General features: G+C 34.9%; 1 protein-coding gene across 3 annotated transcripts in view; it reads right to left on the bottom strand.

The window, feature by feature from the left end:
* The window catches only part of LAMA2 (laminin, alpha 2), a 705,371-nt gene that overhangs the window by 417,316 nt on the left and 274,686 nt on the right, over positions 1-13,369 (bottom strand). For all 3 annotated transcript variants that reach the window (XM_010834646.1, XM_010834645.1, XM_010834644.1), the window contains exons 8-9: positions 9,313-9,491; positions 3,145-3,244 (exon numbers count right to left, since the gene is read on the bottom strand). In XM_010834646.1, coding sequence (XP_010832948.1) covers positions 3,145-3,244; positions 9,313-9,491 — 279 coding nt within the window. The remainder of the gene's footprint in view (positions 1-3,144; positions 3,245-9,312; positions 9,492-13,369) is intronic.

A 13,369-nucleotide genomic window follows, 5' to 3' on the forward strand; every position in this document is an offset into this window, starting at 1 on the left:
TGCATCAAAGTGAAAAGTGAAAGTGAAGTCGCTCAGTCGTGTCCGACTCTTCGAGACCCCATGGACTGCAGCCTACCAGGCTCCTCTGCCCTTGGGATTTTCCAGGCAAGAGTACTGGTTGGGTTGCCATTGCCTTTTCCGAGTGTCTTTCCTCAAGTTGATTAATTCTGATTAAGTAGTCTAGAGTGTGGAGCATGGTTTTATTGAACAAAAGACAAATTCTAGATACTACTCAAGGTAGGATGACATATCAGAGAACTTTACATATAAACTCAAGACTCCTGAAAGGGTAAACTAGGAAATACACATGTGTGCATACACACACACACACACTCACACACACACATACACACACAGTTAGGAAAAACACAGAAAACAAGGCCCAGATAAACACTTACCAAAAAATCAAACTGCAGAATCAAATAGATAGCAGAGAGTACTACTAACATATACAAATTGTAAAATAAACATACATATTTCCTCTCTTATCTGTAGTTTCACTTTTCATGGTTTCAGTTAACCTGTGATCAACCCCAGTTGAAAAATATCAAATGGAAAATTCCAGAAATAAACAATTCATTACTTTTGCATTCTGAGTAAGTGATGAAATGTTGCATCATCCCACTCTGTCCTGCCCAGGACATGAGCCATCGCTTTTTCCAGTAGATCCCATCCCACTGATCACTTAGAAAGCCATCTTGTTTCTCAGATTGGCTGTCAAGGTATTGCTGTGCTTGTGTTCAAGTAATCCTTGAGATGATGGATGTTCACTAAACTTATTGTGGTAAGCCTGAAAGTCAAATCATCATGTTGAATATTTTAAACTTACACAGCGAAAGTGAAAGTCGCTCAGTTGTGTCCAATTCTTTGCGACCCCATGGACTATACAGTCCATGGAATTCTTCAGACCAGAATACTGGAGTGGGTAGTCTTTCCCTTCTCCAGGGGAACTTCCCAACCCAGGGATCAAACCCAGGTCTCCCGTTGCAGGTGGATTCTTTACCAACTGAGCCGCAAGGGAAGCCCAAGCTTACACAGTGCTGTATGTCAATTATATTGCAATAAAACTGGAAGAATTGAAAGAAATAAGAGCTAAAGAAATAAATAATTTTCTTATTTTGGAGTAGATAAGAATTTGAAGATTATAAAGTGAAGTGAATTCGCTCAGTTGTGTCCGACTCTTTGTGACCCCATGGACTGTAGTATACCAGGCTTCTCTGTCCATGGGATTTTCCAGGCAAGAGTACTGGAGTGGATTGCCATTTACTTCTCCAGGGAAGATTATAAAGGCACATAAGAAATTCAATAAAAAATTAATATGTATAGTGATTTTAACATAATGTCATTATTATAGCTAAAGTGAGTTTTCTGAATTTTGGTACTGCTGCTGCTAAGTCACTTCAGTCGTGTCCGACTCTGTGTGACCCCATAGACGGCAGCCCACCAGGCTCCCCCGTCCCTGGGATTCTCCAGGCAAGAACACTGGAGTGGGTTGCCATTTCCTTCTCCAATGCATGAAAGTGAAAAGGGAAAGTCAAGTCACTCAGTCATGTCCAACCCTCAGCAACCCCATAGACTGCAGCCTACCAGGCTCCTCCATCCGTGGGATTTTTCAGTCAAGAGTACTGGAGTGGGGTGCCATTGCCTTCTCCAATTTTGGTACATTACTCTATAAAAAATTTTACATTGTGATTACATTTGGAAATGAGACTAGGGTTGAATAGGTTAAAGAGGACAGTATTTGCTATCTACTTTATTCCGTTTGTACTGTTAAAATTTTAGTTGACCATGTGTTGTTTTCCTAGTAACTGAAAAATCACTGTATTGTACAACTGTAACATATATAATATTGTACATCAACTATACCTCAATTTGAAAAAAAAGAATTTAGATCTCAGAGGGAAAAATAAATGAAAAATATTTTATATACAAAGATCTTCATCATATATTCGTTAAAATATACAAAATTTGGAAACAATCTTAATATCTTTCAGAGTTGAGGACTGTTATTTAGGAGCTAAAACCAAATTTCAGAGAAATATGAACAGATATGGGGAAAAAGTCACCATCTAAAGTTAACACACAAATGTTAATAATAGTATTTGAGTTACCACTGCACTGAAGGCCCATTTTTCTACTTTTCTACATTTTTTAAATCACTTTTTCAACAGCAGAATACTTACTGTTTAAACTCAGGGAATAAAATTAAATTATCTTAAAAATAATGTGATTTAGTTATTATCATAAAGAGATAAGGAACCATAAAATAAAAAATGATACCAATAATTCACCAGTAGAGTTTTTAAATAATCATTTTTTAATCTTTTAAGATTTAAGACTCTAAGGCCTAAATACATAATCATATAGCTTTGTAAAGAAAGCAGGTAAGTTAAACTGTCAAAGAAATGTTGCCAGCCTTTTAACTCAAAAGTCTTTGGGGGAAAAGCCTATACAATAGCCATGATTTATTTTAGTCTTCGCACAGGATAGAAGAACCCAGTCTTCTAAATATAAAGAAACAGTTCCAGATATATTCTATGAATTTTCTACACAACCTTGGCAAGCAACTTTCCTGGAAGTAGCTTGTAAACATTTTTACATCCAGGAGTTATTTTGGCATTTGATTCCTTAATGTTTGGAGTTCACCATGAATTTCAATCGTCAAAGCAGGTATTAGCTTAAATTAATGTCGGCCTCTTTTCCTTCATGAACTCATTCCTACTGCCTTTTATAGTGCTTTATGCACACTTCTTGTTTTCTATATTATTAACTACATCTCAGTCTGTGATCTCATCTATTCGCTCTTCCTTTGTAGCACACACATCCCTCAAGGATCACTGTCATCTCACCCCAGAAACCATACCAGCTACAAAGTAATCTAATAAATAACAAAACATCAAAAGGTTCATACACCACAGATCTATAATTGACTAGAAGGTTTATGTGTGTGTATATATATATACACGGAGGTATGTAAATATATGCATATACATGTATAACTAATGTAAAACAATTCAACTCTTTTTGCTTTTAAGGTATAATTAAACACAAACATAATTATTGAGATGTAAGAGTTGGATATGACTGAGCAACTAACATTTTTTCACTTTCAATCAGAACAATGGCCCTCCACCAAATTCTCACCTCGTCGAGCATGTTTTTCATCCTTGACACAGACTTCATTTAAGGAACCAACTGGATCACAATGGCATGGCTGGCATGGTCTTGGATAATTTGGAGATACCTAACAAAAATATTAAATTGCTTTAAGTCAACTGTAGTAAAAACACTAATACTTTTTGATCCAGTAAGCCTTAGAGGTCATTTTAATGATATATAGTAAAACATTATATTGATAAAATGATAATATAAGAAAATTCTTTATTTTCCCAATTTAATGATATGCAATAAGAAACTATATTGAGAAAATAATAACATAAGAAAATGTCTTTACTATATTTTCAAAATTGCTAGAATCCATTTCTTCTAAGTGGACATACAGAAGTAAAGAGAATAATATAATAAACTCCTATGTAACTGTTACCTAGATTCAATGATTACCAGGATTTTACCACATAACCTTCATCATGCTTTATTCTTTGCTAAAATTTTAAAGAAAATCCCAAATAGTTTTTTAATCTCTACATATTTTAGATTGTACCTCTTTCTTTTATAATCACAATTATCATCATAGAAACAAAATATCAATGTTTGCTTATATAGAAAATGTAAGAGAAATACACATTCCATGATAAAATCTTCCTTACTTTTTTGTTTTATTACAATGTAGTTCAAATTTGGTAATTTTCCCCCAAATTTTTAATGTTCAAAACCTTTTTCACATTGATCACAATATAACTAATTAAATTTGGTGCTTGAGAAAAGGTAATCTTAAATATCGATGTTAAAATTTTGATTTTCTCAGGAGTGAGCATAATCTGGGGTGAGGAATGTAGATTCTATAATTAGGAAGCCTTGAGCTCACATTCCATTGTGGACACTTACTGGCTATGCAGTCTTCTGCACCTTACTTTCTGGTAATATGAGATTAATAATAGCAATCATAGTGATGTTATTAAATTAAAATTAAGAGGAATAACAGAAACTATCTCATAAGATTTCTCACGTATATAAAATAATACAAGTAGCTTTTAACATTAGAATATTTTAATTAAATAAATCTAGACTATGCCAATGTACCATACATAAAACATTTATTTTCTAGATGTAATAGGATAAGAATAAAAAAACAACTAAATTTGTTTGCCTAGGAAATACTAAAATACTGCTGAATATACATATAATTATGTATATAAGCTATTTCCTATAACATATTGCTTTTTTTTTTTTTTTGATGTGGACCATCTTTAAAGTCTTTTTAAAATTTGTTACAATATTGCTTCTGTTTTATGTTTTGGCTTTTTGGCCACAAGGTATGTGGAATCCTAGTTCCCTGATCAGAGATTGAACTTGCAACCCCTGCAGGGCCAGGCGGCAAAGTCTTAACCACTGAACCACCAGGGAAGTTCCCAAATATAGTTTACATATATATATATATATATATATATGTCTAGATTTAATTTATAATGAAAACTTGATTGTTAATAAGTCAAAGTATCATAAGCAGAAAAATATTTACATGTCTGATAGAATTCAATCTTCTAAGTCCATAGATCTGTTTCAAAATCATTATTTAACACTCATTCATTTACTTTCTATTGTGAAGAAAGGATCATGCAAAGCCCAGATAGGTAAGGCCTGCTTTCTGAGTTAAAGAAGCTTACTGGAAAAGCAGACTTGAAAGATATTGATTAAATAGAACGTACGGAGTGATAAAATAGACACAGAGAAGAGAGTTCTGGAGCAAAAGAGGAAGTAGTAAGAACATAATGAAGACAAGCAACGTTTCACAGAAAAAGTAACTTTTAGACTAGAGCTTGAGGTGAGTAGCAATTTGAGGGCAGAACTGGGAGAAGGACTTTCTAACCAAGAGAAAACCGCAACACCAAAAAAAAAAAAACAAAACAAAAACAACAAAACACCTCTTTGGGGATATTTAGCAATAAATTTCTTTAGGATAAATTCTTAGCTTTTATGAATATGATTTATGATTCCAATGATGAGCTTGAGTAAACCAAAACCTCTTAATTTATTATCCTTCCTTACAGTAATTGGGAAAATCTGCTTGAATCAGATTGCTGATCAGGAGAACTTCCAGCGAACCCTCCTACACTGTTGGTGGGAATGTAAATTGGTACAGCCACTATGGAGAACAGTATGGAGGTTCCTTAAAAAACTAAAATTAGAGCTACCAGATGACCCTGAAATCCCACTCCTGGGCATACATCCAGAGAAAAACATGATCCGAAAGGATACATGCACCCCTTATTGCAGGATCACTAACAAGAGCCAAGACATGGAAGCAACCTAAATTTCCATCAACAGAGGAATAGATAAAGAAAATCTGGTACATATATACAATGGAATATTACTCAATTATTAAAAAGATTGAAATAATGCCATTTGCAGCAACATGGACCTAGAGAATGTCATACTGAATGAAGTAAGTCTGACAGAAGAATAAGAAACGTTGTATGACATCCCTTATATGTGGAATCTAAAAAGAAATGATACAAAGGAAACCTTCTAACATAAGATATTCTATAAATATATCTATTTTATGCTTTATTTTTAATTTTACTAAAATAATAAGATTACTAATTCTCAAAGTAAACATGGCCATAAGCATATATATATACATATATGTTTTAATTGTTAAATATATGTACTTAGTAGATATACCTAAAATTAGATTTTAGGGCAATAATTTTTAATAATGCAGATATATGTTTTTAAGATATAAAATTTACAGTGTACAAAAATTTTATTTCTATATCTTCATAAAAACATAAGGAATTTTCACCCAAATACTAAACACTTGAAATAGATGAATTTTTAGCACAAAATATAGCATACATATTTTTATGTGCTAAAGTATAAAATTCTAGATTCAGATTCACTTAATAAGTTGTATTAAAAACTTGATCAAGCTCCCAGTTTTAATAATGGCAGAGTGTCTTTAATAGGTCCAACACATCCTAAAATGACAATGATGAATTTGGACAAATATAAAAAATCAAATATTTGAGGGCTTGGAAGAATAATCAAAAGCATGCATAAATTAGAAGGATTTGAGATTTGAAAGAAAAAACACACTAGATAAGATTCATGTTCTTACAAGGGTAACAACAAAATCTACATATCAATACCCCTCCATTCTTAACTGATTCCTTAATTGCACATTAATTCTGGGGACTCCAAGGGGTCCACCGGAAGCAACAGCAGGAAAGCCGAATGACCTGAATAGACTTTCTAGTCTACAGGATATAATCTAAATAGAAATTAGTTTATCAACCAAGAAAGGTTAGATACATACCTTTAGTTTTCTATTAATCTGCTCTAGAGAAGTATAAAAGCAAGCCTCCAGTTTCATAGTGATTAGTCAGTAAGCGGACTACAAACTGAAACAAAATCCAAAAATCTTCAGAAGAAGATAACAGAATCGTTTGTCACTACAATGTATCAACCAAAATTTCCTGTGTTAATCATGAATTACTAGACATGAGGAGAAAAACTAAGGCATGGTCCTTATTCAAGAAAAAAAATAGGTCAACAAAAACAGTGAGGTGCCCCAAGTATTAACAGACAAAGACTTGTATAGGTCTCTAGATATACTGAAGAGCATAAAGGTTTATAATGAGTGAATACATGAATTTTTTTCAGCAGAGTGGAGGAAACTATAAAAAAAACATAAGTAGTCTATAAAGCTGAAAAATTAACTGGATATGCTTAGCAACAGATAACTGATGGCATGCAGAAAAGTAGTATAGCTAATTACAGATAAATAGAAATTATCCAATCTGAAGCACAAAGAAAGAAAAAAAAATTATTACAGCCTCAGTAACCTATAGGCACAGTCCAGCAACCTAGACTGTATGTAGCTGGAGTCACAAAAGGATGAGAGCACAGTTCAAAAAAAAATATGTAAGGAGATAATGGCCTAAAATGTCCAAAATGCAGCAATCTCAATTTATAACTACAAGAAGTTTAGTAACCAAGAATATAAGCACAAAGAAAGCCACATTTAGACAAACATGGTCTAACCAAGATTGGAAAACTTTTTCTGTAAAATTAGAGAGTAACATTGTAGGTTTTGTAAGTCACCTAAGGTCTGTTTCTTCTTTTACTCCCCTTCCTCACCTCCTCCTCTTCCTCCTAGCTTTTGATCCATCTTATTCTTGCTCTTCTTCTTAATTGGGGTTTTCTTTTTCTTCTCGCTCCATCTCCTTTCCCTTTCCCTTCATTTCCTCCTCCCCTCCTCCTCCTCCTCCCTCTCTTTTTAAAATAAGTATTTACAAATATAAAGAAAAAAATTTTTGTTTTTTGCAGGCCATACAAATATAGGCCATGGGTCAAATTTTATCTAGGGGCCATAATTTACCAATACATGGTTAGTTTGCTAAAAGATAAATATAAAGAGTATATCTTGAAATCAGTTAGAGAAGATAGACATCTTACATACAGAAGAACAAAAATACAAATGATGGCTGCCTTCTCATAAGAATAAATGAAATCCAAAAAAGACCATAATACATTGAGTACAGGGCTATAACAAGTTCCCTCCCAGTTCTGTCTACTTATTTAGCTGCACTGTGTTTCTTAGTGATTACATCTATAAAAATGAAAACAAAATATAAAGTTTCCATTTTAATAATAAGTAATATTCATACATGGGACTTTCCTGGTTGCTCAGATGGTAAAGAATCTGCCTGCAATGTGGGAGACCTGGCTTTGATCCCTGTGTCAGGAAGATCCCCTGGAGAAGGGAATGGCAACCTACTCCAGTATGCTTGTCTGGATAACTCCATGGACAGAGGAGCCTGGAGGGATATAGTCCATGGGCTCGCAAAGAGTTGGACACAACTGAGTGACTAACACTAACCACTGGATTACTTAATAAAGCCCAAATACTTAGAAACTAAACAACAGACAACAAATCACAATGTGAATAAAAAATTATTTTAAATAAATTATAATGATGTGCATAAAGTATTTCTGAAGTCATGGGAACCAGCTAGTCGTGTAGACAGTGTGCTGTTAGCACAAGATGGAAAAACAAACCCATGGAACAGAACTGGGGCTCCAGATGTTAACCCAAATGATCGACTTATTTTCAAAAAATGGCTCAAAACAATTTGAAAGAGAAAAAAAGTGTTTTTCAAAAAATGGTGCTGGAGCAACAGGTGAAGCATGTAGATCTCAATCATTACTTCACACAAAGATTTACTTGAGATGGGCTACAGCCCTAAAACAAAATTATGACTTTTCTAGAATTAAAAAGAAAAATTTTGAAGAAACACTTCACAAGAGAGGATACAGAATAGCCAGCAGGCACTTAGAAATTTAGTCCAAAAAAAAAAAACTGCTGTAAATTCATAAAAGATGTGCTGTAGCACTCAGCATTGACAGGACTGACTTAGTGGCTGCCTAGTACTGACTTGCCAGACCCACTACACCCACATCCACTAGGAGGACTACTTCAAAAAGATAGTCCAGACCAAATGTTAGAGATGGAAGAAGTAGAACTCACACATATTTCTGGTGAACATGTAAAATAGTATCATTAACTTGATGAAACATTGGCAGTATCTTATAAAGTCAAACATACATCTATTCTATGAAACAACTATTATACTCCTAGACATTTATGCAAGGTTAATAACACATGACCACAAAAAGACTCTTATAAAATTGATTTGCAGGAACTAACCAAAAACTGGAAATGACCCAAATATATAGGAGAATGGATTAAAAATTAAGATACATTCATGCAGTGGGCTACTCCTTAGCATTTTTTAAAAAAGAAATACAATTGATGTGTACAACATGGGTAAATTTAAACCTGTTACATTGAGTGAAATAAAGACCAAAAATTTTGTGAACTTACGATTTCATTTTTAGAAAATTCACTAAGAGGCAAAACTAATTTATGCTCTAAAAATCAGAACAAAGTTTGCCTAGGGGGTAAGGATTGACTGGAATGAGTCACCATGGGACTTTCTGGAGAGATGGAAATATTTTATATCACATCCTCAATGATTTATATCAGCTTCTATTATGAAATATTTCTAGTCACCTTTGAGATTTGAAGTCCAACCATTTAAAGAAGCAATCACAATTATTTTTCCCTGTAATACATCTTAGTCTGAAAAATCCAAAATAATACTTCATGAAAGAAAAAGCATACGTTACCCCTTTGGGTCTGAAGAAACCATCAATGCATGTCTCACAGTTTATACCAGCAGTGTTTCGAGTACAGTTAATACACACACCCCCTCCAATGTACTTTCCATGTATATTTAAACTCCTATTTCTTCTGGCAACATTTTCATCATAATAGCATTCTTCAGCTTTCCCATGACAATTGCAGGCTGCAGGGAAAAATAAATTCATAAACTCTCAGATATATATAAAAATAATTTTTGTTACATAAGAGATTTCTATACCATATGGTAAATTATTTTACATTATATGTATATACATACAAAGCCAATATGCCTAGAAAGTACATGAATCTATTAGATAAATTAATAAATATATATTAATGGAACTTAAAACATATAAATTAAACAATGAAATTGCCAATATTTGACTGATTTTTATCTTACAAAACTGATATTTCATATAATTCAACCTATAGCTTCCTATTACAACAGATTATTATTGAAGTATGAATAACATTTGCGTAATCTGTGATGAATAATTACTGTATGTGAATCTCTGTATTAGATCCTATAGGTGAAGAAGGATGTTTAGTGTATATACATTTGATCTTAGAATATCACAGGGATTAAGGGTGTCAACCCTTTGCACAATTTAAAACTGGAGCATAACTTTGCAGTCAGCCCTTCCCGTCCTTGGTTTCTCATCCCCCAGTTCGACCAACTGAAGATTGTGTAGCACTGCAGCTCTGTTGTCTGCATTTAGGGGAAAAAAAACCACCTATAACTTGTAAAGCAGGCTTAGATATAGTACAGTCAGTAAAGAATCTACCTGCAATGCAGGAGACCTAGGTTCAATCCCTATGTCAGGCAAATCCCCTGTAGAAGGAAACAGCAACCCTCTCCAGTATTCTTGCCTGGAAAATCCAATGGACAGAGAGGCCTGGCAGGCTACAGTCCACAGGGTCGCAAGAGTCGGACACGACTTACCAACTAAACCATAACTTGTAAAAAGTCACGAGATCAGAATTGTAAGCCAGACTCTGAAGTTAGGCTCCAGAGTCTTAGGGTTAATCTCTATCACAATCCCTTCAAGTTATCTAATAAGAGAGAAAAGATGTGCAATTAGTGCAAAGTAATCGGAGAAGGCAATGGCAACCCACTCCAGTACTCTTGCTTGGAGAATCCCACGGGCGGAGGAGCCTGGTAGGCTGCAGTCCATGGGGTCACTGAGAGTCGGACACGACTGAGCGACTTCACTTTCACTTTTCACTTCCATGCATTGGAGAAGGCAATGGCAACCCACTCCAGTGTTCTTGCCTGGAGAATCCCAGGGACGGGGCAGCCTGTTGGGCTGCCGTCTATGGGGTCGCACAGAGTCGGACACGACTGAAGCGACTTAGCAGCAGCAGCAGCAATCAGGACAAGAGGAGAGCTTTGTTCAGTGATGAGATTATGCTATTTTGTGCCAGTCTTGGATTTGGGTATCCTCTTTTCATTCATGTCCTACTCTTTGTGACCCTATGGACCATAGCCCGAGAGGCTCCTCAGTCCATGGGATTCTTCAGGCAAGAATACTGGAGTGGGTGGCCGTGTCCTCCTCCAGGGGATCTTCCCAACCCAAAGAGTGAACCTGGGTCTTTTAATGTCCCCTTCATTGGCAGATGGATTTTTTACCACTAGTGTCACCTGGAAAGCCCATAAATATCAGTAGCAGGTCACAAAAGAGTCGGACTCCACTTAGTGATTAAACAACTAAGGACAAGGCTTATAAGAGGTCCTACAGAGAAATCGAGTACATCTACAGATTAAATTCCTGCAAGTACAATTTCTAGTCAGGGGCTAGAATTTTAATTTTAATTAACTTGAAAATTTTCTCTCTAAAAATTCTATATCGGATTACTTTCCCTCCAACAGACATATTAAAACTGATCCCCTACAGCCTCACCTACACTGTGTATTATCAACATTTTTAATTCAGCTCCTAGACATAGTATACATTTAAACACATGTTGAGTGAATGAAAGAACACCTTGGTAAGTTTTTAAAAAGTACTTTTATTGTTTTAATGGATACTTCTTTAATCATAAATAAGTGTGACAATTTTTTTATATGGTTATGTCATAGTTTTTTCCTGAGAAATGCCTGTTTCAATCTTTGCTCATTTTTAACAGTTTTTAAAAAAAAATTTCTTATTGCTATGACTTTTAATACAGTAAAGATATATTCCCCCTTGTCCAGTTTGTTGCAAATAGCTTCTTCAGTTTGTTGGCTTTTGATTTAGGATATAGCACTGTTGCTGTATTAATGGAGAGTTTTCAAACTTTATTCTAGGGAAGTATATAATCACAAATATAAATCACTAGGCATGATATGCAGTTTTATATCTTTAGGACAATGTACAAGAATTCTTAAAAATCTTACTGTAAAAATATATTGCAAGTAACCGTCAAGATTTCTGCTACCAGTATAACTAGAGAGAAACACAGAGGAATACAAATTTATTTTCACATTATTTAGAACTTGTATTGCTGACTGTACTATAACTATGAGCTAAGGCAGGTAAAGACTGATGTTTGAGAAGCATACACTCCACATATGAGGGCCCTCTGCCTACAGCTCTGGCTGCTGTTTAAAGGTCCTGGACCTGCACATCTTCCATCTAAAGCCTCAGAGGACACAGAGAGTACCTACTCACAAACAACCATTTTACACTCTGCCATCAGCAGTTTGTTATTTCATTGAATGTTCATGACACATGATAGAAACTGTCTGTTAGTACAGGCTTAGCAATGGAATACATACCCTTTGCACTTTATAGATACATCCTGCCTCAAATAAGCTAGACTGATAAAATCCAAATTAAATTCAAGTGAATTAGAAGGAAATTATTCATTTTATCTTTCTTTGTGGGAGAGATGGGAGGTTGGGCTTCCCTGGTGGATCAGTGGTAAAGAATTTGCCTCCCAATGCAGAAGACATGGGTTCAATCCTTGGATTGGGAAGATCCCCTAGAGAAGGAAATGGCAACCAACTCCAGTATTCTTGCCTGGAAAATCCCATGGTTAGAAGAACCTAGCGGGCTACAGACCATGGGGTCACATAGAGTTATACACAACTTAATACAATCATTGTAGGTTGTGACTAAACAACAATTCATTTTATAGAGGGATTTGTCATGTTGCAAAAAGATGTTTCTAAATCTTCAGAGGTGACTGGAACACCATTCAGCTTGGAAGCTAAAATTTTCATATAAACTCTTATGAATATATATATATATCACCGAAAGCACTATGTATACAAGGTTTTACGGCTAAAAACCCTATCTTTATTTTGTAGATTTTTTTTTTTTCAGTTTGGAAATCCAACCTCCCATCTCTCCCACAAAGAAAGATAAAATTGTTTTATAATAACAGTATTTTTAAAAATGTATAGAGCGGCAAGTAGAAATTTCCTTCTGTGTTGCTTTGTCTATCCCTACGGCTAATAATCCTAATAATTGATCCATCCTTTCCATTTCTTTGTTTAAACAGATACATATTAGTGGAGAATGGTAAAGGGTTTTGCAGATCCACTTAACATTGCATTATGATAACTGTGTGATAGAAAGTCAGAGACAACAGGAGGAATCCCTACCCTCAAATGATACTCCCACCTGTAACTGCTGATATTCCACAAGCAGAAATTTATTAAATTTAAGGAAATCTGAGAAGAGATATTCATGGTGTCATTTAACTTAAACTCAGCCTTAGGAATGAAAGTCTGCTCTCAATTGGCAGAAGTTGTGGAGATCCTGAAGGATCATCAGGAATGGAGTTGGGAGTAGAGGGAAAAAAACGAAAGGTCGGGCATCTGATGCTGTTAAGGTTTACCCCTTTACACAACTGCGTAGTGGGGCCCCATTCCTCCAGATACCTCTCAGAACAATGACTGATTTCTAACCCAAAATATCTTCACAAGCACACAGACACAAATCAAAAAGCATACCTCTCAGAACAATGACTGATTTCTAACCCAAAATATCTTCACAAGCACACAGACACAAATCAAAAAGCAAAAGAGGTAAGGGCAGAAAACGAAGAGACTCA

Source organism: Bison bison, unplaced genomic scaffold, assembly GCF_000754665.1.
Source record: "Bison bison bison isolate TAMUID 2011002044 unplaced genomic scaffold, Bison_UMD1.0 scf7180017864035, whole genome shotgun sequence".
Taxonomy (NCBI): Eukaryota; Metazoa; Chordata; class Mammalia; order Artiodactyla; family Bovidae; genus Bison; species Bison bison.